Source organism: Hirundo rustica, chromosome 23 (genome assembly GCF_015227805.2).
Source record: "Hirundo rustica isolate bHirRus1 chromosome 23, bHirRus1.pri.v3, whole genome shotgun sequence".
Classification (NCBI taxonomy): domain Eukaryota; kingdom Metazoa; phylum Chordata; class Aves; order Passeriformes; family Hirundinidae; genus Hirundo; species Hirundo rustica.
The window spans coordinates 2,237,092-2,265,083 of NC_053472.1; the positions used below are offsets into that span (position 1 = coordinate 2,237,092).

The window sequence follows — 27,992 nt, forward strand, 5'->3', positions numbered from 1 at the left end:
ATAATGGGCTAACTGCTTAAAAAGGCCTGGTTTGTGCAATAAAGTGTCTCTCCTTTGCACCTGCCTGGGGACTCGGCAGCTCTATGGACCCTCAGCCACAGGAACACTTCTTACAGAGCCCCAGAATGGCTCGGCTTGGAAGGGACCTCAAAGCCCATCCAGTTCCAGCCCCTGCCATGGAACACCTGGAACACCTTCCACTATCCCAGGGTGCTCCAAGCCCTGCCCAGCCTGGCCTTGAACTTCCAGGGATGGGGATCCACATCTCCCTGGTCTATTATTTATATGTGGTCACCATCTATTTTAGCAAAAGCTGGTGGAGTCAACCCTTCAAACATCTCCTAAGCCCAGACACGTAGAGACTCTGCTCTCACAGAGAAGCCAAATCTCTGTCCTTTTACAAGGGAGGTAAAACAGGATCCAGGTGTAAATGGATGCAGGTGAAGTCTCCCAGTTTTGACCTTTATGTGCTCACTTGTCACAGGTATTGTGTGTGATTTCCCCAGCAGCTCAGCACCCGGAGCGTGGCAGTGTTGGGATGTTTGCACAGCTCTGGGTTGGGTAAAAACCCCCATTTTACACCTGGGTGAAACGATGGCACAGATTAACCAGGCCAGGTCATGCAGGAGCTCTGAGAGAACCCAGCCTGTCTGCTCCCTGCTCAGAAAGCGTGTCAGATACCTCTCCCTCCCTAAGGCCTCTCATATACTGGACACAAACGTGAAATGGGGCCTGTTTGGGGTCCCTTTACACCATTTCTCTGGAAAATGCACCTTAGGACCAGATTTTCTCCTTGCTTGGTGCTTTGCCAATAACTTTGGGACTCTTGTAGGACACTGAGCAGTGGCAGGGCTGATGACGAGGCAGAAACCTCGAGGGAAGGTGTTTCTGCCTTTAGAACACACTTTTAGGCAATTTACATCGATGCTTTGTGGTTTTATGAGGTGCACAAGACAAGGAGCAGCTCGTCAATCCACTCTGCATTCCCAGAGGTGAGTTCACTCATTTGATGACAAGCAGTAAGAGACCTGCTGTCATCTGAGAGCCCTCGGGAGCAGAAGTCACTTCATTCCCTGTAAGCTCACAAACAGCATCTACCTCTGTGCTTGTGGGTGTCTGAATCCATTATTCTTGGAACAAATGCAAGCTGAAGTCTGGGTTTTGGGCAGTGCAATCTTCTACTAAAAAAAATATAAATCGCAGAATGGTTTGGGTTGGGAGGAACATTAAAGCTCATCTTGTTCCACCCCCTGCCATGGGCAGAGACACCTCCCACTGTCCCAGGTTGCTCCAAGCCCTGTCCAGCCTGGCCTTGGACACTGCCAGGGATCCAGGGGCAGCCACAGCTTCCCTGGGCACCTTGTGCCAGGGCCTCAGCACCCTCCCAGGGGAGAATTTCCTCCCAATATTTAATCTAATGCTATCCTTCAGCTCAAGGCCATCCCCCCTTATCCTATCCTTACATGTCCTTGTGAAAAGCCCTTCTCCAGCGTTCCTGGAAGCTCCCTTAGGTACTGGGAGGTGAGTTCTGGAAATGAGCCCCAGGTGAATGGTCTGGCCCCTCATGAAGACAGGCTGACTCACAAACTCACACCCCAGCCCCGCATTTGGTTTCCAAACACGCCCAGGGTTGCTTTGGTTCTCTCTCTTAATTCCCGTCGTCTTTTCTTTCTCTCTTTATTTACTTCTTTATTTCCATGGGTCTTAATTTCCTGCACCCCGAGCCCCGCTGAGCCCAGGCAGTGCCTACATGGGATTGCACTCCACAGCCTTTCCCTGCTCAGGGAAAGGTCAGGGATGGAGGTTAGTGTGGCGAGAAGAAAGGCAGCAGCAGACAGACAGAGAGCTCTCATAAAGGTCTGGCTGTGAGCTGCTCTGAGAAAATGTCAGCTCGGGGAGGCTGTAACAGCTTTAATCTGCACTACAAGAGGATTAAAAGACTCGTTCTCACAGGACAAAGGGGAATGGAGGGAGCGGAAGGAGCGGAACAAGGGGAGAATGAAGCCCGCAAGGGGAGGAAGGGAGAAAGTTAAAGAGCTCAACTCTAAAGAGCATCAGGGCTTAAAGAGCTCCGGCTTGGAGTGTAATAAATGTGAAGTAGCCCGCACAGAAAAGGGGCTTTGGCCAATGGCGTGGCTTTGCTTTTTCACACTAAGCACACACACTTGAGGCTGCTTCAGGCACGGCAACTTGTTATGTTTGGCTTTGTTGATTTTCAGGGGCAAAGGAGTAGGAGGGGGAAGCAGAAGGTTAATGAGGCTCTGCCAGATGCGACACTCCAGAGGAGCAGTGGGCACTCTGTGTTTTAAACGGTGGGTTTGGGGCTTTGATCCTCACCCCTGCTGTCCCTCAAACCCTCCTTGTCCTCGAGGGCCGGGGTAGAGTGGAGGGGCCTGGGAACAGGAAGGAAGTTCGTGGAATTGCGGGACGCTGTCCTCAAGTACTGCTTGAGCAACCTTTTCACCCGCTCAGCAAGGCTGGGAGAGGAAGAGCAAGGAAAGAAGGAGACTTTAAATACCTTTAAAAAAAGAGAAAAACCAACTCAATGCGTCGGTTGCAGGAGATGTAAAGGCCAAGGAGCCACCAACACGGACAGGGAGCTGTGCTCCAGCAGGGAAACCAGGAATTCCAAACCAAGGTACTGCAGGAAACGAGGCGCCCACATTTCCTGCAGTATCTGCTCTGCCTCAACAGCAAGGTGCGGACACGGCAAAGATTCTTGAAGGCAGCAGGACTTTTCCCCCATCAAGGACATATTTTAGTCTCCCCAGATCTTTGGAGAAATGACAGGAGAGGAAGGTAGTGCTGAGTTTCTCCCACGAACACTCAGCAGCCTCAGGGACTGGCAGAGGAGAAAAGCAGGTTTCCAGCAGTCACTGTATTAAACAGGGCTCTAACAAGTCCTCTCATCCTCCACGCTGCCCACCTTCCCAGCTCTTACAAACCAGGAGAGATGTGCCAGGAGAGCACCAGGCACAATCAAACGTCTAAGGCAGCTTTTCCCTGTTTTAGCAGCTCAGCACAGTGCAGGGGCCTGGCTGGTGCTCTGTGCACAAATTCTACTGAGAGGGGGAAAAAAAAAAAAAAAAAATCAACCTTGTAACATAATAAGCAAGTTCCAGACAGGAATTAAAGAGTATAACATATCCAGCAGAGACAGGGCCTGCAGTGGCATTAAGGTAGGAAGAATATAATTACCTGACGTGGACTGTGGCCAGGATAATGGCATTCATTTATTTCAACAAAGCTAGAAGTGCCAAAACCTGGATTTTCCATTTAAACCCAGAAGATGGCAAACCGCAGCACCTTGATGGAATTCTTCCAACTTTTGGCTGGACGGGACAGTCCTTCCTGATAAGGGTGAAAAATGAACACCCACCTCACGTGGCAGTGGTGGGAGAGCTCACCCTCAGCTTCACTGGGGAAGCCTGATGGCATCCCAGAGCCATTCCAGGATCCTTGAGGCAATTCCTGCATCTTTCAGAACATCCTCCCGCTGCCCAGGACCGGGCTGCAGGCGGTGAAACCACGCTCAGGCACAAATTCAGCTCCAAGCACAGCCCCGAGTTCGATCTGGTATTAATTATCCTGTTCTGCAGAGATAAATGCTTAATCCTCTGGCTGTTGACACTGGAAATGGCCCAATCTACCCCGGGGTGGATATTATCCCAGGGAACTTGGCTTCAGCCACGATCCCACATCATGTGCTGTACAAATGTTCGCTGGCTTGCAGGGAATGGATTTCATAGGATGCACGGGCTCCTTCCGTGGCACAGCTAATCCAGAAAAACACATGACCCAAGCATTCATTGTATCAGGTTTTTCGTCTTTCCTCCCATTTTTTTTTTCCTTTGACATAATATTACATATTTTATGTGAAATTCCTCATTTTCAGCCATTCCCTATTTCCTTACAGCTTATCAGCTTTCCTGCTCCAGCACTGATAGCAAGGAAATATTGCTGCCCAAGGGAAGTGGAGATGGGTCTGCACAATCCCTGCTTCTAGGGGAGTCTTGCCAGAAGAAAGGCAGATGATCCACATTGCTTCCCTGGCTTTAGACTCCCTGGAGAGCCTAAATCAAGGAGTTTGTGTCGGGGAGAAAGCAGCAATGCTGATGGGGTGGGAAATTGCTCTGACTCCTGGCCAAGCTTTAAGGACTTTGTGCTTTCTCATGTCTGAGCAGTCCCACTTGTGCCAGGAGGGAAAACCTGTCCCACTCCCACCCAGCCTCTTCCCCACTCGTTCCTCTCTTCCCCTTCGAGACCAAAGGCAAATTTTAAACTCTGACAGAGAAGCAGGTTTGAGATAAAGTGTTATTGCACACAAGCACATGGGAATGAAGGTTTGCTCTCCAGTTAACAGTGAAACCGGTTTTCCAGACAGCACAGTTCCACACGGACTCCAACAGCACCACGAAGAGCTGATACAGAGGGTTGAGCACAGGAAACAGAACAGGGAGTCAGTGCATGGTGGGATTTTTTCCCCTAAAAACACAGTTAAACAGTTATTTAGCTTAGAGCGGTGCCCTGCAGCTCTACACCACTGCGCTCACACACAGCAGCAATCCCTGCTTCCAGGAAGCTTCCAGTCAGCTGTGGGAAGGGAAACACTTGACAAAATCAGCGAGTGCTGGGCTGGAGGCAGATCACACCCAGCCAGAAGCACCTGGAGAGGGAGAGCTGAGCACCCACCCGAGGCAGGCACTGCCCTTTACCTGACGTGACACAAGGCTGCAGCTCTTTACTGAGATCAAAGCTGGCTGCTCTCACCTCCCGCCCTTTAGAGAGGTGGCTGGAGCCTTCTGCAAATTCCTTCTACAAATTCCTGCAGGAAAAAAAAAAGGAGTTTGCTGGGAATATGACACACTGAGCGAGCTGGAGTTTTTTTGTCGGCTTTGTTTGTTTTACCAAAGCAGTTTTTCTAGTCTTAGTCCAACGGAAATAAACTTTCAGCCCACCTGAATGGAGACGTTTGTATCTGCCACCATTGTGCTCGATTTAATCCCAAGATCACAGTGAGGAGAGGAACTCACAGTAGAAGAAAAGCTGAGCTTTTTATTGGATTTGTTTTACTCCTTAACAACACGATGCAGAGAGGGGCTGTTTGCTCCTGGGCACTTCACCTCAGCTCCAAGGCTGATCTCCCAAGAAGAGAGTGGGAATTTGAAGCCCAGCCAGTGAGAGCATGAGAAAGGGCTCAAACCCCTCATATCTGAGACCAGAAAGGGGCTTCTGGAGTCAAAACAACCATTTCACAATTCAAACGCCTTAGGTCTGTTCCCAACTCCCACACTGCCTTGAGAGGGCACAAAAGTAAATCTCCTTTCGCTCTCTCTGTCCCTGATCTCTGTATCTTAACACACAGGGGGGCAATGCTGCTGGGACAAGCCCAAATCACTGCTGCACCAGCCCAGCAAAGCACCAGCTCCCAAACTGGCAGAAATCACTAGTTATTTCCAGCTGGAGGACTGAGTGTTCAGTCATTTGCACAATTTCAGAGATGGGGGTTAAAAGCAGGGAGAATTTGGGCTTTCTGGCGAAGGAGAAGTGTCAGCTCATCCTTCCAGTGTGTGTAGAGACTGTCTTAGACTGTCTTAGAGTTCTGCCCTAACCTGGAGCTGGCAGTGGATAATTTGCACTCCATCATCCTCTTCAGCCTTCTTAATATTATCCCTAATCAATGACAGACCACAGTCCTGCAGCTCCAAAGCCTCACAATTAATCAGGAAGCAGCAGCAAACGAGAACAGCAGGAACATCTGGGAAGCCACCAAGCACAACGGGGCTGTGCTGCATCACCTCTGGCTGATGGCGCCGTGTCCCCCTCCTGCCAGCTGGGGTGGTAGGAGCAGGAGGAAAAAGGAGGGAAACAGGAGCCTGGCCCTGAAAGACAAGGTGAAGGAGCTGCTACAAGCAGATATTTAAGGATGTAGCGGAGTCCTGCTTTCCAAACTGCTGCTTGGCCATTTGGGATTATCCCAAAGCATTCTCCACCTCATCTCCTCTTAAACCACAGAACACAAACCTCCCTTCCTCTCCAAGCAGGTGGCCAATGCACCACCTCCAAAGCCTCTCTGCTGAGAACTGGCTCCAACAGTGATGCAGGATTGATTTGCTTCATGACATTGGATTCTGCCCAGTCTTGGGATGTCTTTAGAGCTCCCTAAAAATCTATTTGCTTGCAGCAAAATGACCCCCCCCTGCATTTTCCCACAACAGAAGCACAGAGCAGCTCACACTGTTGTGTACCCACTACGAAGCAGCTCCTTTGGGAGGAGCAGAATGAGCCTGTTGGAGTTACACTGCCTTCTCTCCAAACACGCCATGGAGCATCCTGCTCCAAGAAACTGCAGGCATTCTCTTCCAGCCTGGTATTCCAGAGTTCTGCGAGATGAAACCATCTCCCATCTGGTAACACAGTTCAGACACTGCAGGTGATCCTGCATGTGTGGAGGCTCCTTTGAGCTGCAGGAACACCTTCAGCAGCCAAGCCCAGCACCGGTCAGTCTCTATTCCTGTATTCTGTATTTCTCCCAGAAAATACACCAAAGCAGGTCACCAAACTGTCTCTTGGTGCATGTTCTGGGTCCTTTGTACTCCCAGGAACCTGATTGCTGAGCAACACTGAACACTCACAAAACCACTCAAGTCTTGAACAAGCTGGAGAAGCAGCTCCAAAACCATGTTCCATGACCTGAGCAGTTTTTCCAGAGCTCTGCACAGAGCTGCAGCAGCAGCAGGCACAGCAAAGCAAAGCCCAGTGACACAGCCATGCACAGCAGAGCTCAGGCAGTGCAGACAGGCCCTTTGCTGGGCTCTCACCCACTGGCTGTCCATGACACACATCCAGGATTCCCCTGGGCTCAAGGTACTCACTCCTCTTCCAGAGCTTCCCGTGACAGCCACGTTTGTGTGGGAGCTGATTTACTCGCTGTGTCCCATGTGGCTCAGCTCCTTTTGTCCTGTGACTGTCCCAGGGACTAAAAGGTGACTCAGAAAGCAGAATATAAGCAAATCCTAAAGTCCAGCCAAGCTACCACTCCTCCCCAGCCTGAGGGGAGTCTCTTTCCCAGGATCACAGCCTGCACCCTGCTGTGTGATGGAGAACCAGAGCAGTGGCAGGGAGTAGCAGCTGATCTTTGTCCCTGACGCAGGGCAGCACCTTGGACCCCTGCTCTCCCCTCCCAGGTATTTGGGCACCTGGATGCTGAACTGCAGGACATCTCCACACTCCATCCTTTCCCCATCTTCCTTCTGGTGACCCAGATGGGGCAGAGCGGGCACAGGGCAGGCTGCTCAGCCAGCAGGGGCACCTCCCTTCACCTGTCCTGCACAAATATCAGCAGCATCCCATCACACCAACTCTCCCAGTGCAGTGCCAGGGGCACCCTGAAGCCACAAAAGGAAATCTCCTGCGTTCTCTGCCTGCGGATGTTGGAGATGTTCAGAAGGGTGAGGCAAGACCACGGGGTTTGTGGTTCCTTCTCCAGCTGGTGAGGCTGGTCCATTCCAGGCTCCCCACCAGGTCAGCAGTGGAACAGATGCTGCACAGCACCTTCAGCCCCTCACACTGGGTTTGATCCATCACCCAGCTGGGACAGAGAAGCCTGGAAGCAGCTCCATTTAGCGCTGGCTGGAGAAATTCCTTACAAGAAGCTCCCAGACACATTCAGTAAAGGTTGAAAATCCAATCCCTCCGTGCCTGTGGCTGCTTTTCTCCTCCACTGCTGGGGCACCAGCCCTGGTTAATGTGCTGGGACCCCTTTGTCCTGGCCACTGCAGGCACACGGTGTGGCAGCTGCAGCCTCAGGCTCCTTGCTGCAGTCCTTCAGAACCAAGAACTCCAGCAGAATGTCCAGGAGGCAGAACACCAGGTGCCTGGAATGGAGAAAAGACAAAGCTTAGGCTGGTCAGGGCACGGCAGGCAAAGCTCAGCACAAGGAAGGAGTGTTCCAATGCTCCAGGGGAGAGAGGAACAGTATCGGGTCCCCAGGAGAAACGTTTTCAGAGGTGGTTCAGCTTTTTTTCACCTCCCCCAAACCAGTGGGTGTTGAAGCTGCTGAGCAGCACAGAAAACACAAATGCATCTTCTGGAGTGAAACGTGTTTAACAGGATCACAGGATCCTTGAAGACAGACAAGACCTCTGAGATCATTGAGTCCAACCTTGTCAGACTAGAGCACTGAGTGCCACGTCCTGCTGCTCCCTGGGCACCTCAGAAGATGGGGACTCCAACACCACCCTGGGCAGTTCTTTTCAATGTTTAACAACCCTTCCAGTGAGGAAATAGCTCCTGATGTCCAGCCTGACCCTCACTTTTCTGCTGCCCATCACCAAACCCAGCACTGGGAATAAACAGAAACACTCCCTACACAGACCTGCAGCTCCTCCAGAACCAAACTAAACCAGGATTTGTCTTACTTCCCTGACATCCACTAACTAAGCAGGCCAAACCACACCATTAACATGACTGGCTCAATAATCTGCAGCCACACTGAGGTCCTGGATGTGCAGATGCCTCCTGATATTGCAAGTCTGGAATAAAAAGCTGGATGTGCTCGGTGCCAAGCAGCAGTGGCAGAAGCCTGGGCACAGCTCTCAGGCCCCAGCAGAGCCCACCATCACATACCTGTTGATCACAGGCTGGCTCAGCGACTCCAGCACCAGGCTCCAGCTCATCTGACACTTACTGGTCCCAAGGATTCCTTGGATCATATCTGTAAGTGTTGGAGACAAAGCTTGAGGAACTTCACGTTTCCACAGGTCAGTCTTCTCCTGGTGGGTGCTGAATCAAAGCTTATGAGGTGCTCTGAGGCTAGGACAGGAGGGGATGCCAGGGAAACTCTCCTGGCGAGGAGGGCACATCCCAGCACTGCTTTTCCATTCCCAAAGGACAGTGAAGGCCCTTTACACTACATCAAGGAGTTAAAAGTTCAGACTGTACTCATATGGATTAGGCAGCAGCTGCTTTAATGCCAAAGGTCCCTGTGTCAAACTTCAAGAGGGAAATCCAGTGCAGCTGGGCTAGGGATTTCAGTCCAGTGGAAAAGCCATGGTGACTTTCCTCACCATGGGACCCTCTGGCAGCAGGTGGGAGCAGAGCTGTCCTGAGCCCTGCCTTGGTGATGCAGCTCAGCAGAACTGTGAGCACTGAATCATGGCCTGGCTGCACACAGGAATTGCCCAGACACACATCCCTTCCCTCCGAGCTGGGCTGCTTCCCAAATCCTTACACAAACTATCCAGAACTGGAAAACTCCGGGTTTCGCTTGCAGGAAACCATCAAACCTCAAGGGTCACGAAGGTTTCCCAGTGCCTTGGCACGAGCAGCCTCCATCTCTGCATTTAACCACATTTCCAGAGACTCCATGCACTGGAGCGTTCCCCAGCCACTTTCCTCTCCCAAGGGCAGCTGACAAATCTTTGGGACACACTTACTGGGCAAGATCCCCATCAGGCTCTGCAGGGCCTGCTCTGCTGTTGCCTTCTTCTGCTCCTCTGTCCTGGGGGGCTTAGGCACTGCTGGTAAAACTCCTCCAGGCCAGATGGATTCCTGGAGCAACTGGAGGTACTGGACCCAACGCTGGGTACAGGTCAGGGTAACCACCTGCACTTCCAGCCACCTGCAGGGACACGGAGAAAGGTCAGGGAAAGCCCAGCTTGGGACCAAGTTGGGATATTTTCACCCATCAAGAGCCCTGGAGGGGTAAATCAGCTTCCCTGGGTTTGTTAACGTGCAGTTTTCATGTCTGTACACGCAAGATTTTCACAAGTGTTAATTAGCTGAGTTTTCCATGCACCAAAAGTGGGATGTGTTCCCTGTGTTATAGACAAATGGGAAAAGGAAAGGACATAAAGAGCCCCCTCACCCTGCTACTCACGAACCCAAGTGAATCACTGGCCACTAAAGGAAGCCCAGCTCAGGGACACAACTGGCCTGAAGCTCCTGAGTTATCTCCAAGCACAATCTGAGACAGAGCTGGAGGAACTGGTGCTAAACTACAAACAACCCCCAGGAAGGACTGCAAGGACGTGAGCCCTGTTCTGGCAGCCTCTGCTCCTCCCACCAGTCCCTCTGCTACCAAGACAGCCAAGAATGTCTCTCCTGGAGACCGAACACACTCCAAGGATCACAAGCCATGAACATCCTGATGCTTCACCCCCCTCTCATCCTGCTGTCCATGCTGCCCTGCTGTCCAGCCCTGCTCCATCCACTGATGGCAAGCAATGAAATAACAGAATCCCCAAAGAGTTCGATTTTGGGACCTTAAAGCTCATCTCATTCCACCCTGGACAGGGACACCTTTTACCAGACCAAGCTGCTCCAAGCCTCATCCAACCTGGCTTTGGATGCTTACAGGGATGGGGCAGCCACAGTTTCTCCAGACACCCTGTGCCAGGGTCTCCCCAATCCTCACAGCCAAGAATTTTCTTGTTCCCATCCAAAATCGAACAGAGCTGCTGAAGGTCCCTCCCGCTGGGGCAGGACTGTGCCCTTTCTCCAGTAACCACCTGCAAATCCCCAAATCCCTGCTCCATAAAGGGCTCAGAGGCGTTTGCAGCTGCACTGGGATGATGTGTCCCCACCACCCAAGGGCTGGCCAGGAACAGTTTCTAAACCTCTTGCCCAGATGTGAAATCACTTCCCACGTCCCAGCACGAGCCACAGCCATCAGCCAGAGCTGGCACTGCCTAAAATCTGTCCCGTCAGAATGAGGAGAGGCCATGGATGAATCCCCCAGGCTGGGTCCCTGATTTAGCAGGACTCAGGGCGCAGCACTGACGGCTCTGTCGGCCTCGCCGGCGGGAGGCTCCGGAGCGAAGCCGGGAGCGTCGGCACGGCGCTGGGGAAAGGAAAAGGCTTGTGATTCCGCCAGTTCTTCAAGATTCCCAGAGGACAGGAGTCAGCCAGCAGGGCCAGGAGACCCGTTCCTCTTGGCAGCTGGTGTTCGTGCTTGCAATTCCGTCACCACTACGCCCCGGCAGCTCCGAGTACATCCAAGAGCCCTGCCAAGGCAAACTTTATTTAACCTGCACTCTGCCAGACTGTCTGCATTCTTCCTGGGCGAGGCATTTGGGCCAAGGGTGTCCTTCCCCACACAGCTGGGGACTGGGGAACAGCAACACCCCAAGGTAACAGGGCACAGGAAGCAGCTTGGCATCGTGTGAGGCAGGGCTGCGGTGTGAGGATCCCTTTGGCAGCAGGAAATGAGGCGCAAGCAGCAATTCGTGAGGGATGCACACCTAGGAAATGCCAGCTGGGAAGCAAAGGACATTTAAAACTTGAAAAGGAGTCTTGGTGCAGTGCTGAGGCCTGGAGTGTCTCAGGGCAAGGGACACAGGTGATGTTCCCGGTGCTCCCAGGAGATGGAAATGGAAAGCACATCCTCCGTGCTCAGCATCGCCATGGACACGGAGCACGGATGCTGCTACAAGATAACACCAGAGTGCAAACCTTCCACCTGTCCTAGAGGACAAAATGTCACACCCCAGTCCTGCCTGGGAAAAGCCATATTAGAAATAAAATGAAAAGGGTTTTAATCTCCAGCCACCAGCAGATTTTAACACTCTGGATCACAGTACACCCTCCAGCTATTCCCAACCAAATTAAAGTGTTAAACTGTGACTTCTCTAGGGGCAAGAGTTTCCATTAACACCGTTTTTCATTAACGTGGTTTTTCATTAAAGTGTTTTCTTACACAACCTGCTCTCCTAGCTGAGAAAACATCTGACAAGCAACAGAAGTTCAGAGATTTGGGGACAGAGCTGCAGAGTCAACCCTGCACCAAGGGGGATCAGAATGAACATTGACTCCAAACTCATTACAGCAACAGCTACTTTCCAGCCTTTAAAAGGTGGCAGAAAGCAAAATACAAGCCTTTTTTTTTTTTTTTTTTTCCTCTTAGAGACGTTCCTAAAATAGCAAAAAAACCAAGCAAATAGTGGACAGGGAGAAAGCTGAACCTGCAGAGGACAGCACACGTTTCCAGACAGCTCAAGAGCAAGCTGAGAACTGACAAGTGCTGGAAGGCCCCACACAAACAACATCCTGTTTCCAGCTCATGGATGTCCCTAAACCCCCCAATTAACACCTCTAAATGTGATCACACGTGCACATACTGTGAGCAGGAGAGTGCTTACAGGTCTTGATCCTCACAGCTTGGAAACACCATTGATGGATTTTCTTCCTTGGGCTGGCAGATTTGGGAAGCAGAGGGCAGCACCTGGGCATGGCTCCATGCACAGCTCCTGAGGAGAGGCCAACTCACCCCACCACACGGTGCTCAGACAGCTGGGGAAGGAGCACCCAAAGCCACAAAGTTTACAAGGAAAAGTCAAGGAACGAAACAGGAAATGGGACAAGGAAGGAGGAGAAACCACAGGCAGGTGCAAACGGAACGCAGACTAAAGCACCTCTGCTCTGGGTTCCCTTTTGCCCGTCTGTCAGTGCGTGGGGCCATTCCAAAGGCACTGGGAAGAGGAGAACTGGCAAGACTGGTCCAAGTGGCTCTAAATCCACGCTGGGAGAACAGTTGAGGCTTCAAAAGAAAACCTCAGAACACAGCCACCCGTCGTGAAGGGTTTTCCTCCCTCCTCCCATCCACAGCCAACCACCAACACCCATTTTGGGGAATCACATTCCACCCCAACACACACAGAGGCTGCACCAGCAGCATCTAAACTGCGAGGAGCAAAGTAATTCACAGAACCACGGAATACCCTGAATTGGAAGGGACACACAAGGAAAGTCAAGTCCAACTGCTGGCCTTGCACAGGACATCCCAGGAATGTCCCCTCAACTCCCACAGCTGTAGCTGCAATTCAGAGAGAGTCACACCAACTTTATTGAAAATTCCTACCTGAGTAAACCCCAGAAAATGGCAAATTGACCTTTCCATCGTGCAGACTTGTTGCACCAGGATCGGGATTAACACCTCAGGAACTCCAAATATCTGCTGGTTCAAAGCTGACCTTCACCAGCAGGTCACGGATGATTTTTTTGTGCTATTAAAGGCCTAAGCATTTGAGATTCATGTGCCACATTGAAAGCACACACACTCACGCTGCTCCCAGGTAGAAATAAATCCACCAAGAAACATAAATAAACCTCTTTTTTTAAATTATTTTTGGAGTTACTATTTTCATTCTGCTATTTCATGAAGAAATAGCCTTAATAAGAAAGAAAAAAAATAAACCCATCACAGAACCAACTCCTTACACTTCAGCTGAGACCAGAAATAAATCAAGTGACCTCCTGGGCTCAGATTGCTTTGATAGTGCCCAATGCAAAGAGCCAGACTGCAAAGGCTACCGAGGCCTGGATGATAATCTGGAGGGGCATAACTTGCCCATGCTGTAAGGCACCCCTGTCTGAAATAGCTGCTGGTGGAGGAATAAAATGGCTGCTAAAAAAGAGCCAAATTAATGCCACAGTTTGAGCTGGAACTCCAAGGTCAGCTGAAGGGGTCCACTATGATAAGAGCAAGGGCTGGAGGTGCAAACCTTGGCCTTCCTTGGGCTCCTGGAAACAACAAGGGCTGCTAGGAGGGAGGAAAGGCAGGCTGAGAGTCAGGAACAAGTAAACAGGCTTGGTTTTACCTGGCTGGATCCACTCACTTAACTGGACTATCCACAGAGCTCAGCTCAGCAAGCAAAGCCTGGACAGGCGGGGTTTGCTTAGTCTGGACATTAAAGATGCACTAAGAATGAACAGTCTTCAGATTTGGAGCCACCTGCCAGAAGTGGGTAAAGCTCTGCTCTTTTTGTCCATCCAGGTGAGGATAAGAACTGAGATCAGCTAAGGAACAGTCAAGTTAAACATGCTGACTGTAATTGAAACCTGAAGCAACAGCAATCGGGATTTCCTCAAACCCAGGGGTTTTCAGGATTTAGATAGACACAAACTGAAGGCTAGAAGATGACAAAGAGGAGAAAGCCTCTCAGCTTGAGCTGTATAAATACAAACAGCTCTACAATTATACATGACCTAGCACGTCCAGCCCAGCACTGACTGCTGCCCACCCCAGCACACGGCCCCCTTTCCCTAAGGAGTACAGTGTGGATATCCAGAAGCTCAAAAACATCCCGTGGGACCAACGCAGTGAAAAGGATTGAAGGGAAAAAAGCAACATCTGGAAAGCACGAGGCATTCAAGCATGACTCTGAAATTAAGAAAGTCTGGTGTTTGAATCACCAGACCAACCCTGCCTTACCAGCTCTTGTTCCCCAAATTCCTCCTCAGATAATGCACAAGATTATCTTTGACTCAAGGGCTCAAGAGGAACAACATTTCAATGCTTTGACTGCAGAACTTTTCTGAGGAAACCTTGTGAAAATGAAGCAACAGCTGCAGTGGGCACAGCAAGAATTGAAAAACACAAATGGAGAGTTTTTGCCCTGAGGCTCATCTTTCAGCACCTGCTACCTGATAAATCCACCTTCTCCACACGGCAGAAACTCGTGCAGCACGCTCAGCTCAGCACCTTCAAAGCAACCTCACACTTGTCCAGGCCATGGCTAAACCCCGTGCTGAGGAAGGAAACAGGAAAGAAAAGGAAAAAAAACCCCCGAAACTCCATAAATCAAAGAACACCAAGCATCCTGAGGGCTTTTAAACTTCTGCACAAAGTAAATTCTCCTTGAAATGTTCCTCCCCTGGCTGGGGACATCTCAGGCAGAGGGATCTTCCTACCTGCTCGACCCAGGCAGAAACCCTGGGAGATGTGGGTGTGCAGGACATCTTACTGCAGGGCAGAGAGGAAGAAAAAGAAATCATTCTCTTCTGTAGGCAATCATTCATCCCTGCAGGGAGGAAACCACCCCTTGGTGCTGGGATTTCTGTGCCATTTTATGTGCCGCTCCCTCAAAACACGCCTGCTGCAAGAAGAAATCATGGAAACTCACAGGATTCCAATGTCTTCACCCTGCAGTGAATTAACCAAAGTGCTCTGGAGTTTGCTTTTCCCAACCTAGATCCTCCTGTGATGTCTTGGGGCTCGGGGAAGGCGGGGGGGAGAGGAATGTGATTAAAATAATCGTCCCCAAACCTCCTTGGTTTTTCATAAAGCATCCTGGCTTTTGATAACATCTTCTTCAAGAATTTATTGAGCCAATTAAGCTCTCAGTGGTGCCCCAGGGAGAGAGGCCAGGCTGTCTCAGCCAGGCCCTCCTTGGAACAATTGCTTCATTAGCCCACTTCAGGATCAAAATACATAAATCCACTATTAACCCTTCTAAAACCAGGCAAAACTAAAACCAACAAGGAGACACTACTTCCACTCAATCCTCTTCTTCTTTGTTCTGTTTGAAATAGGAAGTTGTTGAGCTTTTTTAAATCCAGGAAGAAAGTTGGCATCTGTAACTGTTGAAACTGAATCAGAGTTAAAATAATGTTGCAATTATTATCAAAGCATGGAGTGCTGGCTTCATTCTAATGGCTGCTTTTGGAAGAATGCTGCTTCTAGAAGAAGGGAAAAAAAAATTTTGTTTGGGACAGAGATTCAAAGCCAGATCCAAAATTTCCAGGTGCTTGGAGACAACTGAATCGAGGCCCATTTCCAAGCTGATTTTATTTACTTTACATATACACACGAAGACACACAGAGTCCTGAAATCGCTTTTACTGACATACCACAGGCTGCAGCTCCTGCTGCTCCTCATGGCTACAACACAAACAGCCAAAGCCAGAAAGGAGGAGTAAGATGCCATGAGGTTGGTTCCCCCAATTCCCGACTCTGGTGCCGCTTTTAGGCTTGTTTTTAGGGACAGGGACTTTGGTGCCACACACCTGGGCCTGCCAGCACAGCCCCACCGTGTGCAGCTGCAAAAGTCCTCATCAAACACACCCAAATCCACTCCCCAGGTAACAAACCAGGAGAATGAGTAGATTTAGATGCCCCAGCTGCATTGATACTGCATTTCTGCCTGGTTGTTTCTGCCAGCAAAACTCAGGGGCACTGCCTGGGGCTGGAGTGGTACCACCAGGGCTGGCAGGACTCCCTGCCCACGGGCACTGTGCTCCCAGCACCCCCAGCCCAGGGTCGCTTGGCTGCTCCAGGTTTACTCAGGGACACTGAAGAGGGTCAGGCACCACTCTTTGCTGGTGGCACTTCACAGTCGAGAGGATCAAGGTGGTTGCCAAGGGTCTTTGTGCCACTTCTTGTTGGCACAGAGATCAAAGAAAACCCAAGAGAAACTCAGAAGAAAACACCCAGCCAGCAGTTCTCTGAAGCTCCAGGCCTCCTTGACTTACAAGTGCCTGTGACACTCAGCCTGACAGCAACAAGAGCCCAGCACCAAGGTGACAGCATGAACTTGCAAGAACCAGTTCTCAAAAGCATGATGGTCACCTGCAATCAGCCTCAAAGCATCCCTGCCTCTCCACCTACAGCTCAGACAGACTGGAATATCACCTCCCCAAATCTTCCAGTTTGGCCAAGGGATGAGGGGACACAAAGCCTGGAGGAGCACGGGAATGACCCAAAGCAAACAGCAAGCCAAGCAGGGCTGAGCTCGTGGGTGAGGCAGGGATGATTTGCATTTATTTTAACTCATGCCCAGTGGAACACGACACCAGCAAAGCTGCCTGAGTAGTTCCACATGCTCCTCTCAGGGACAGGCACTTCCGAGCCTGGCACAGACTCTGTGCCCCAGCCCTGCTCAGGTTCCAGGGCACAGACAGCCGGGCTGTGCTGAGACACCTTCCCCCCCTCAGTGTGGCCATGGCTTTCTGCTGTGCTGCATGGGAAGGAGCCAGGAAAAGCTTCCAGAACCAGGATCTGCCCCCCGAATACTCCCAGGTCCATCCTTGGGATGACAACACCCTGCTGGGAGAGGAAGCAGAAGTGGTGTCTGTCACCCTTGCCCCAGCGCTGTCCCCAGCCCTGCAGGGCACTGGCAGACCCCAGCCCTGTGGCCACCGTGGGGACAACTGAGGGCAGGGTGTGGGGTCACAGCACGGCGTGGTTCGCGCGTTTGCCGCGTATTTTTAACACCTCTTTGACTCACAAGGCTCTAAAAAGCACCCGGATTCTCCAAATGCTTCTCAGCTCTTCCACCGAACACCCAGAATAGCCCCATCTGCTCCCCTCTGCCAACAGGTTCCTGCTGCACCTCCCAGGGGAAGAGGAGACGATCCTTTCCAGCCCGCGGGAGGGAAGCGGAGCCGGACAGAGGCGGGAGCAGCGGGTTTGTTTACAGGCAGGGCCCCAGCACGCAGAGAGGCTGCTGGAAGCGATCCTCGGCCCCAGGGTCATTCCCACTCCCAGCCCCTCCGCCTCTCCTTTCAGCCCCAAAAAAGGATCGCTCCCGGTTACATAATGGGACGAGCGCAGCGCGGATCCCGGCTCGCGCACGCGGCCGCCCTTTACTCAACAATCCCTTTTTCGGTCATGGAGCCTTCCTCTCCCACTGCCACGGAACTGACAGGCGGGGAGACGGATGGTGCCTGGCTCCGGCTGAGGAGAAGGGGGGAAGGAGGAGTGTGGTGGGATGCTCCTTGCAGAGAACAGGGAATGGAGCAGGTCAGGAGGTCCCACAGTCAGGAACAGCGGGGTCACAGCAGTCATCGGATGGCACTGCCAGCCCAAGGGAGAACGCCCTCCAAGAAGAGGGGGACTGGCTCTTGGGAGCGCTGGATGTCGCTCTTGGTGTGAGTTTTGTTGGTTTGTGGTCATTTCTATCAGTCTGCACCGAGTGCCTCACGCCAGAGCAGAATCATCATCTTGCAGCTGCAAGAAGGCAGCAGGAGCAGCACCTACTCTCCAAATACGGGCTGGCAGAGGAGTAACCAGCAGCAGCCCCTCCAAAACGCTGCCAGGACACCTCCTTTTCATCCCCTACCACCTAACCCAACCACTGACAGGAACAGGGAAGGCTCTAATCTCTTGAAGGGATGATGCCCACTCATACTCTGTGACCAGCAATGGTTGAAGACACGACACAAATCCATCTGCTGTCCCAGGTTTGTCTGCCTGTTCTCAGGGGCAGGAGCAACAACTCCTTGAATAGCAGATGCTCCTAGAAGAGTTTCTGGTACTTTCCCCACCTGTAAAGGGTTCCCAGACAGTGACAGCCAGAATGGCAGCGCCAGGTCTGGCCGACCAGTGATCAAGTTGTAAATACTTAAACGGAAGAGAAACATCACCAAATCCACACTGTGTCCCTGGACAGACAGGTCTGAGCTAGAGACATTCTGGTCTGCTCAGGACAGCAGTGCCCACCAGGGACAGGAATGAGTCCAAGTCTCAGGGACAGGGTGAATGGCAAACAGCAGGAAGGTTCCCTATTCCCAATTCTCCTCCACTGAGGAGGTAACTACAGGCAGCAGAAATGGGAGGAAAATGCTCCCTGCAGCAATCCAGGTGCAGCACCATCCTCCTGGAGACAGGCCAGCTCTGTGCAGCTCTCTCCCCTGTTCCCTGGGATTCCCGAGTGCCCCAGAACAAGAGCAGAGCCAGCCTCACCGTGTGGATTTCAGCACGGGCACAGGGGGGTGCTCAAGAAGTTGTACCTGCACCCTGAACTGATGGAGACACCAAGAAGTCCCAGGCCTTCCCCATATCACCTCCTCTGCTCTGCCTGCAGCTCATGTGGGCTCCCTGTGATCTGTTCAAGTGGAGCAGCTACAAACACATTCCTCCTCACTCCAATCCAGCACAACTCAGGGAGCTCCTCCACCTCCCAGGGCCAGGATGTGCTGTGTGTATCCCAGCTTCTCTAGTGGAAAATGCCAATGCCACGTGTGGGTGCTGCAGGCTCCCTGGGTGACCAGGACACAGCTTATTAGGAGGTGATGATGTGCCTGTTGAAGCTCTCATACCTCCGTGCTTACACACACGGATTGGGTTGCAGCTTGTTCCCAAGAGACCAGAGCCCATTCTGGAGGAGTGGGAGCAGCCCCCACCCCCTGCCACTGAAGGAACAGACCAGGAATGAAGGACAGCAGTCTCTGACCTCAAAGCACTTTGGCAATCTCTGCTGAGGGCAGCTAAAGTTACCAGCTTGGTTATAATGAGCTGCCCTGCACATTCTGACACTGGCTTTGGATGCCTGTGGGAAAAGAAAGGGCACAGGATTGGGAAAAGCACTGCTCCAAGACTCTCCCAAGCCCTTCAGGGAAGGCTTTCCTTGTACTCTAAAAAACCACATCCTCAGCCAGCGACAGTCACCAACCTACACCAAAAAACAGGAATTCTGTTTGTGTGTCTTGGCCTTGAGCCTTACCACCCAGAGGCACTGGCCCCAGGAACGCTTGGCAAGTCCATCCCAGCTGGAAAGGAAGCCTGTCCCTACTCCATGTGTGGGTCCCTGCCCCAGGCACAGGCAGAGCAGAGGGCTGCAGCAGTGAGCAGAGACCACACTCCGTGCTGTCACTGACAAGCCTCTGTTCCCTGGGCCTGTTTATTCTACTTTTGCAGAAGGAACGAGCTGAAGGCCTGGGCAGCAAGAGACCAGGAGGCCAATCCTCCCTGGAGAGCCATGGAGCTGGGCACTGCTGCCCTTGCATGAGCCAAGACTCCCACTCCCAGGGCTGGATCCTCCCTTTCCCTGATATCAAGGGACAGGAGGCTGCCCATTAGAGCTGTACCACTGCTCACAGAGAAAGCAGCTCCTAGTGCAGGTCTCCAAGGTGTTCACTCCACATCCATGGAGCACCTGGTTTACAGGACCCTGCTGGTGGATGCACACACAGAATTTATCTGCATTCAGGCACGAGCTCCACTCTCACCTGTGTCTCCAAAGGGATCCCTCTCTCAGAGCAGCCAGGTTGGTCACTCTGGCCTTACCTTTGAACGAGGGTCCCAAAGAGCAGGTTGAAGATCCTCTGGATGTTCTCTGTGCACAGCCAGCTCCAGTGATCCACCAGCACCAGACGAAGCACGTCTAGCGCCAGGTCAGCCAAAGCTGTCTCCGAGTCTGCCAGGAGGAAGAGGAGGGGCAGATGAAGAAACCACTTCAGGGCAAATCTGATGAAAAGCATCACCCCCTACTCATTCTTTTCTCCCCTTCCTGCACACAGATGACCTGCTGCAGCCCAGGCAGCCTGGGACCCTGCCTTGCCCACTCCTTGACTTCCACCTCCTGCAGACAGCCCCAGTGTCCCACCCAGGGCTGCACCAAAGGCTCGGTTCCTTCTCTGTTAACAGCAGGATTATCAAATCCCAGTCCATGCACAGGATGGCCATGTGCCCAAAGCAGGTACTGACTGTAGCCAGGAAGAGGTGCACTGCTGAGGACTATTATCCTGGTCTTCCCCATTCCTTCCCCTTCTCCCAGCAGTTTTCCAGGCACGAGGCTCTGTTGGTGGCTGCGGGCTGCCATCGTGTGGCGGATCCCAGTCTCGGCAGGAAGGGGGATGAACCACGTCTGGATAAACCAGATTTATCAGTTAAAACACAAACCCACACACCTACCCAAATGTCTCTGCTGTCACAGACCTGGGACACCAAACCTCCCTCTGATCCTCAGTAGGGTGTCAGATTCTTCAGCAAAACCAGCTTCTACTTGCTATGGAATTACTTTCATGCTGTTTGGCCCTGAGGTGTCGTGCTGAACACGCTCATTGATGTGCCACAAAGCTGCCCCCAGACAGCCGCTCCCAGGCCACCACCCCGACCAGAGGCTGCTGCCTGGGCTCCGCTGTCCAGGTGAGATCCTGTGCAGCAGCTTTCCCTAATTTGGCTCCCCTCATGCCTTATCTTCCAACCTCTCTGTCTACAGAGACAATTTACATTCACAGTTCACTGCTGGAAATAAAGGGAAGAGGGATTCTGGACCCCACACCTCTCCTTCCCTCCTCTTCCTAATTAGCTGGACTAACTAATTCCAGGATTAGTTAGTTAGTGTACTTGGAAAGGACAGGGCACTTGGCGCCCCTTGCTCTGGGCCGTGTATAAGTTACTCCCTGCTTGCTTTGCCCCGAGACTTGACTTCCCAGTGCAGTCTGGAGCAGGCTGTTCAGGCTCCCCATAACCTCACACAGGGAGCATCCTCAGCAAACTGTTTATTCCCACAGCATCCAAACCCTCTTCCTCACAGAGCTGCTGGCCAAGCACTTCCCAGAAGTGACTCCACAAGCAGATAGGGACATGGGTTTGCCTTTTTATCCAGACGTTTGTTCCCCTCACCCTGCCAGCCCAGCCTGAAGCATCCCAGACCAGCAAGCATTTGAGACACTGACATTCCATCTCCCTCAGAGTTCAGCTAATTTGGCCTGCTCTGTACAAAACCCTGGCCTCCACCTCCAGTCCTGCTTCCCCAAAACCACGGGCATGCGTTCCAAGATTACAGGCAAAGCTGGTAGCACAGGCTGGGTTTCAGAACACCAGGCCTATCCTGTCACAAACACGTGCTTTCAGTCAGAGCTCGCCAAACTTGAACCACTGGAGAGAAATTTTTGGGAAGTTCCAGCTGATACAGCCCAGCTATTCCAAGAAAAAGATCGGAGAACATATTTTTGCATGTGTTCAGGATAATCTTCTAACTGTTCTGGGGCAGCCGTGTGCTTCAGAGGAGGGTTCTAGAAACAGATAGGGAACATCACTCCTTGAACTGACATTATATTTGTGCTACTCCCATCAAATCTATCTGAACTGAATCTCAAAAGGTCCTTTTGTAGCGTATGGCTAACTGAAAACTACCAGGAAACTGTAATTTGACCAACTTTTAGTCTGTAAGAGCTTGATTTTAGAACACTGCCAGTTTAAGCAGCGTGTCCTTAAGAAACTTTTTTGTGCAGTGACCATGCCGAGCACACCAAGGTGAAAATCTACAACTGAGCCAGAACCCAATTCCCTCCCACCAGCAACAATGCTCAGAGCAATCACCAAGCAGCACTGGAAAACCTTATCTGCTTTCCCTTCAGTCAAGGTGCAACAGGCAGGAGAGCAGGTCATGAAGACATTTCAAGCTGAACCTGCAGATGCTGGAGCTGCTGTGGTACGGTGGGAGAGAAATTCAAGCACTCACCAGATTCCGGATGTGCTCCCTGCTCCGGTGAGCTCAGCCCATCCATTTCTTCCTGCACAGAGATCTCCTTGTCTTCTCTGCCTCCCTGGCCTTCAGGAGCTTTGCTGGGGAATGCTTCCAGCAGCTTCTCCTGCTTCTGGATGAAGGATTCCATAGCAGCCAGTGACAGGCTGCCAGAGACCTGCAAAAGCGTGTTAGTGCCACAGAGCCTGGGGTCAGCAGTGCCCACACAACCTCCCACCTCCTGGTTTGCACCCAGGTTTGCAAAACCAGGGCTGCTTACTGTCCTTCTGCCAAGAGCTGGCACGTGGCAACAAGGCTGCAGCAGCCACGAGCCTGGTGGATGTTGATAATTCCCAAACAAGGCAGTAATTGGGGTTGTGATAGGATTACAAGAAGATCTGAACTTACAGCACTGCTCTCCCTGATGGAGTACACGATCCGGTCGTGAGCTTCACTCACACTCAGCACTGGAGTGATTTTACTGGATGAGAACCTCAGCCTGGACCTGAAAAGCAGAGCCATGGTACAGTCAGTTTTCTCTGCAAGCTGAGTTTGAGGCATGAGTTTGAGGCATGAGTTTTCCAGCCTCAGCCAAGCCCCACGACCTGTTACTACTGCCCACATCCAAGCTAAGAAATCTGTTTAGACCTGAAGTGGTTCAAAACAAACATCTGCCTCCAGGATAACCAGGAGTGAAAACCACACAAGAAAAGCATTAAAACATTTTTCCTCATGTACACTTGAGCAGAGCCAAGGTCTTCAGGCGTTCCACAGGGAGGTGTTAGACAGAAGCTGATAGGGAGATGCAGGCAGGTGTCAGCAAGGTGTGAGCACTGCAGCACACACTGGGAAGGATTCAGAGAAGCCTCTGAGATGAAACACACTCAGCAGGATTGTGAAATCCAATTATAAACACTCACAAAAAGGAGGATACGAAAGGACACTGGGATTTTGGGACAAGTTGTAAAATAGCCTGTTTATCATTAAGGAATGTTCTTTTCAGCCAAGATGGTTCCAAACTTGTACTTTTTGAGTTTGTCTTTTTGTCCAAAGCAGCTTTTTCCAGCAGAACATCACTTTTTGGAAAGCAAAAGCCACACTTGTGCAGAAATCTTCCCTTCCTTGGTGAGGGAAGAATCACTGACGAGACAACCACAATGAGACTGGGCACTTTCACCAACATTTGGTGAGGAACACGCATGAAACAATCTTAAATATTACTCATAAACAGCTATTTAAATGTTTTCTGGGCAAGGCCACTGTGTGGAATGGAACACATGGGAGAGGCAGGAGGAAACCTTTAGGCAGATAATTTACAGCTGTATATTGCAATCACTCCCTGCATACATAAGAAATGCACAGTTTAAGGTTAAAAAGCAATTCCCCAGGAGCACTGGTGTCCCTGCTGGCAAATGGCAGCACCTCAGAGCTCCCTCAGGAGGAACCCACCTTCTGTGGAAACCAGAGCATTCCTGGGAAACCCTTTAGATAAACTGGAGCTCAAATGGTTGTGTTCAGCAAGGGAAGGAGAAAGTAATTCAGCTAAAGTATGACAGAACTTACTACCCAACACATAAAGCACCAAGGGAGTTCTTCCCCACCATGGGCTCAGTTTATGCATTAATTCCTTGCTCTGCAAAGCTGAGGGAGCCCTTACTTGGTGGCTTTCTTCCCGTCTGTCTGGGGTTTCCCATCCACCTCCGATTCGCTCAGATCCTCCGTGGGGCTCTGGGGCTCTGACCTGGGGAACGCCGTCTTCAAGGTGTCCACAATGGCATTGACAACGATCTGCAAAGCCAGCACTGCCTTAAATTACTGGGTCCACCCTTGTTATTTAAATAGATTAGGAATTTTGAGACTTGCACTGGATTTTCTATTAAATAGGTTCTTTAACACGAGCTCTGTAGCTTTAGGTGTTTCTGGGCAAGCTGAGCCCAGCTACAAAGAAAGGGTTTTGGCTCCTAGGATACACTGAAGCCCAGGAGCATCTCTGGGGGAGCTGGAAGGGGCTCAGGTAAGCAGCTCCCTGTTTTTCCCACCTTGTCTATCCTGGAGACAACGAAGGGCTTCTTGACAAAGGCGATCCTGGCGTCGGTGTTGAGGGCCAGGAATTCCTGCACCTCCTCGCTGTTTGCAATCTCAGGGACTGCACAGAGTTGCTGCAAGGACAGATGGAGATTTAGATCATTTTGGAGTCAAGCTCCCAACCTGATCATGGAATGTGGAAGAGACATGGTGTGAGCTGTCCTGAGCTCTGCTTTGAGCTCGCAGGGGCACACAAGCATCTCACCTTCAGGAAAGATTCCAGCAGACTTTTCCTGGCTTCCACTTTATCGCTGTCCATGTTTCCAAATGGCAGATCAGGGAACAGTTTCTTTGGGCCTTTGATGTCTACAAAGGAAACAAACCCACTGGTAAGCTTGAGAGAACTGCAAAATTACAGCAACCTTAATTTAAAAGACATTTTAGATCTTAAAATCTAAAATCTTCCAAGATTAATAATTAAAACTTTAAAATCTTAAAATCTAAATACAGATTTTAGTCCTTATTAAAACCTTAATGCTGTAGTAACTAAGGCTGTCCCCACACACTGCCTGGCATCAGCCCAAGGTAATACACACACACCAATGTTTCTATCCACTGCTGTGGTGCAAAACTACAAAGCCAACTGTCGTGGAATGGGAATAAGGAACGTTTTGGAGCAGTGGAATTTGCTTCCAGAAGAGATAAATCATTCCTCCAGCCAGCTCTGCACAGAACAATGGGGGATGTGGGCAGGAGACGCAGCCCAGCATCCAGAGCTGCACAAGCAGGGCAGGAAACCCCCGGAGCAGAGAACAGGGAATGGGACAAGAAGGATTTTCTCGAGAGCTACTGCAGGCACTGACTTTTCAGGAACTTGCGGAGCTCCGGCTTCTCCTCCAGCCTGGTCTGGAGGTTGAGGAACTCGCGGTAGCGGCGGTTCACGGTGTGGTAAGCCACCTGCTGCAGGCTGCCCGTGGCCTCGCCCTCCAGGGCTGTCTCATACTGAGGAAGAAGGAAAAGGCATCATCCTGACACATCCCAAAACAATCCCGCTTCCCTGCTGGCCTCTCAATCCCCAGGCCCCACCCACAACTCCTCACTTCAACCCTTCCCCGACGATGAAGGAACCAATGGAACAAAAGCAGGAAAAGATTCAACCAGCCCCACAGGACCCTACAGGAATCCCTTTGCCACACCCAAATAGCCACGGTGCCCGGTATTTCCCCTCTACCAGACAAAATTTCCTGTGGGGACACACAGAGAGCAAGTCCTCAGCTCCAAACACCGGCCCAGGTGGCATCAAACTCCAAACACTGGCCCAGGTGGCATCAGGGATGTGGGAGGGGGTGACTGCCCGGGGAGCCCTTACCTTGACGGTGTACAGGGTGTAGGGGTGGAAGCCGGTCCCGCTGTGCTCCCGGGCAGTGATGGTGCCGGTTATCCGCAGGTTCTGGATGACCACGGGCCCGTCGGGGCTGCTCAGGGGCTCGAAGCTGAACGTGCTCGTGGGAGCTGTCGGGGAGGATGACAGCAGGGGCAGGCTCTGCCCGGGCTCTGGGGGAAACGGCGCCGGGCCCTCTGCTGCCCCCAGATCTCTCCCCAGGCTGGAGGGTCTTTGTGAGGAGAACCTCCTGGAGACAGCTGGGCTTTCCTCCTCCTTCTCAACCGCTGGCTCGATCTGGATGTCAGGGCAGGAGCTCAAAGCAGGGGTAGGAAGCAGTCCAGCATCCGAGCTGTGGCCAGGGCCCTGGTCCATGTCCCCTGTGCCATCCTCTGAGGCAGGTGCTCCCTCTGGCACAGAGGGGTCCTGGGGGTGCTCCTCAAGGAGCTCTCCAGCAGGGGAAGGAGCCAGCAGCTCCACGTCCTGCCCAACGTCAGGCGCGGGGGATTCCAGCTCCAAAACCTCACAGGGGAAGAGGGATCCCAGGGCTTGGGGGCGCAGGAAGGGTTCCTCTGCATGACAGGACCTGCTCACCTCCTCTCCCTCCTCTCCAGCAGCCCCTGCCTCTCTCCTGAGCCCCTCAGCAGCCCTCGGGGACGGGGGTAACCTGGCGGGAACTGTGTCCGTCTGCACCGGGAAAGGCAAGGAATCCGGCACTGGGGCTGCAGGCTGGGGCTTCCCAGCCCGGGGCTTCTTGGAAAACGCCCCGATGAGCAGCAGGTTGATCCAGTCGGGATCGGACATCTTCCTGATGGCCGGCAGCAGCACGTTGCAGGCCACCAGCTCCACCACGACAAAACGTCCCGTCCGCGTCTCCAGGTGCGGCCAGGGCACCAGCGCTCGCAGCAGCGCGTCCACCGCGGCCCGGGCACAGCCCACCTCGGCCGCGGAGCTCAGCAGAGCGGGGTGCGGCCCTGCCAGCCGGCTGTACTCCCTCCACAGCGTCCGGCCGCCCTCGGGGTCGGCGCTCAGGGCATCCCGCGCCCGCAGGAAGCTCTGGAGGTGCTGCCCGCACAGCAGGAGCAGGCGGCGGGCCAGGGCTCGCCGGTCCACCCGCCTCATCCGCCGCCTCAGCTCCTCGGCCAGCCCCAGCATGGCCCTCTCCACCTCGGCCTCGAAGGCCGGCTCTCGGCTCACCGTGCGGTACCAGGAGGCCACGAAATCGCGCACCACTTTACGGACGGTGCTGGCGATCTCCTCCTCCAGCCGGCCCTCGTCCGCAGGGCCGCCGGCCGGGGCCCGCAGGGAGCTCACGAAGCGCTCCAGCCGCAGCCGGCGGCCGCGGGGGCTCAGGGCCGGGGGGCCCAGCCAGGCCCCCAGCACGGCCAGCGCCCCGCACAGCAGCCCCAGCGCCCGCAGGTCCAGCAGCAGCTGCAGGGCCAGCAGCCAGCCCAGGGCCACCAGCAGGGCCAGCAGCGGCCGGCGGGACCTCGAGGGGCCCTGTGCCGGCATGGCGGGGTGGGCACGGGGAGCTGTCACGGGGTGGGTGGCTGCAAAGCTCGAACCCCACCAGGCTCGTCAGGGCCTCTCAGACTGGGCTGCTTTAGCGAGGATCCGGGACTCAACCACCGCTCACAGAACCCGGTGGATCCGAATCCCTCACTGGGTACCGGGGCTCCTCAGCGGGTACTGGGGTGGGTCAGAACCCCCAGACCGGGACCCTCCCCGGACAGCGGGGCTCACACAGCCCAGCACACCGGGACCCCTGAGTGGGTTCCGGGGCACAGCCTCCCGGGTCCCCCTCCTGGGCTCGTTAAAGACCTCCAATCCGGGCTCCCCATCAGATGCTGAGTCCGACCAGAGCTCCCAGACCGGGCCCTCGCCGAGCGCTGGGGCTTGGCACAGCTCAGCCCCTTACCGGGGCGAACCGACCGTGCTCCCCACCGGTCACCGGGGAGAGGCGCGGATCCCGCAAAGCCAGCGGGAACCTCAGAGGGCCCCAGGACTCGACTGAACGAACCCTACACCGGGCACTGGGGTACCTCAAGCCCCCACCGCCCAGACCCCTTCACCGAGCACCGACACGCAGCCCGCAGGTGCGGGGAGAGCGGGGCCGGAGCCGCCACAGCGGGACCCACGGGCCCGACTCACCGCCCGTGCTGTCCGCCGGCACCGCCGCCACTTCCGCTTCCGGTGCTGCCTCCCACAGCGCCCCCCAGCGGGCCGGAGGTCTCACCGGCGTTCTAACACATTTTAAACTATAGCAATAATAATTGTTACTACATGAATAATTTAAAAACAAATAATAATTTTTATTTTAAAATCTTTATTAATAGTAGTTTTAATACTACTAATAAGGTATTCTTTATAATTTATATTAAATTTATAACGTGTATAAATATAATAATTTTATAACATATGTGTTATGTATCTATTAACAGATTGTTATCATTAACAATAATAATAAAAAATAAAATTAATAAATTTCTCAGCCACTCAGAACAAGCTTTCACCTCGCCCCACTTTTATTTCACGTGCAAGAGGAAAAGCATGAAAGCAGAATGTTATATTCATAGATTTTTTTAAAAATTGAATTTATTTATGCAAGTATTAAA

At 52.5% G+C, this 27,992-nt stretch overlaps 1 protein-coding gene across 1 annotated transcript; it reads right to left on the minus strand.

The window, feature by feature from the left end:
- Nucleotides 1–4,297: 4,297 nt before the first annotated feature.
- On the minus strand, nt 4,298–27,543 carry SNX19 (sorting nexin 19). The gene is made up of 11 exons (XM_040085043.1): nt 25,366–27,543; nt 24,860–24,998; nt 24,262–24,362; nt 24,011–24,130; nt 23,629–23,759; nt 22,380–22,476; nt 21,969–22,149; nt 19,787–19,916; nt 9,438–9,622; nt 8,629–8,716; nt 4,298–7,877 (listed from the first exon to the last, which is right to left on the minus strand). The coding sequence occupies exons 1-11, from the start codon at nt 26,887–26,889 to the stop codon at nt 7,745–7,747; spliced, it is 2,829 nt and encodes a 942-aa protein (XP_039940977.1). The 5' UTR covers nt 26,890–27,543; the 3' UTR covers nt 4,298–7,744.
- Between the last annotated feature and the right edge of the window lie 449 nt (nt 27,544–27,992).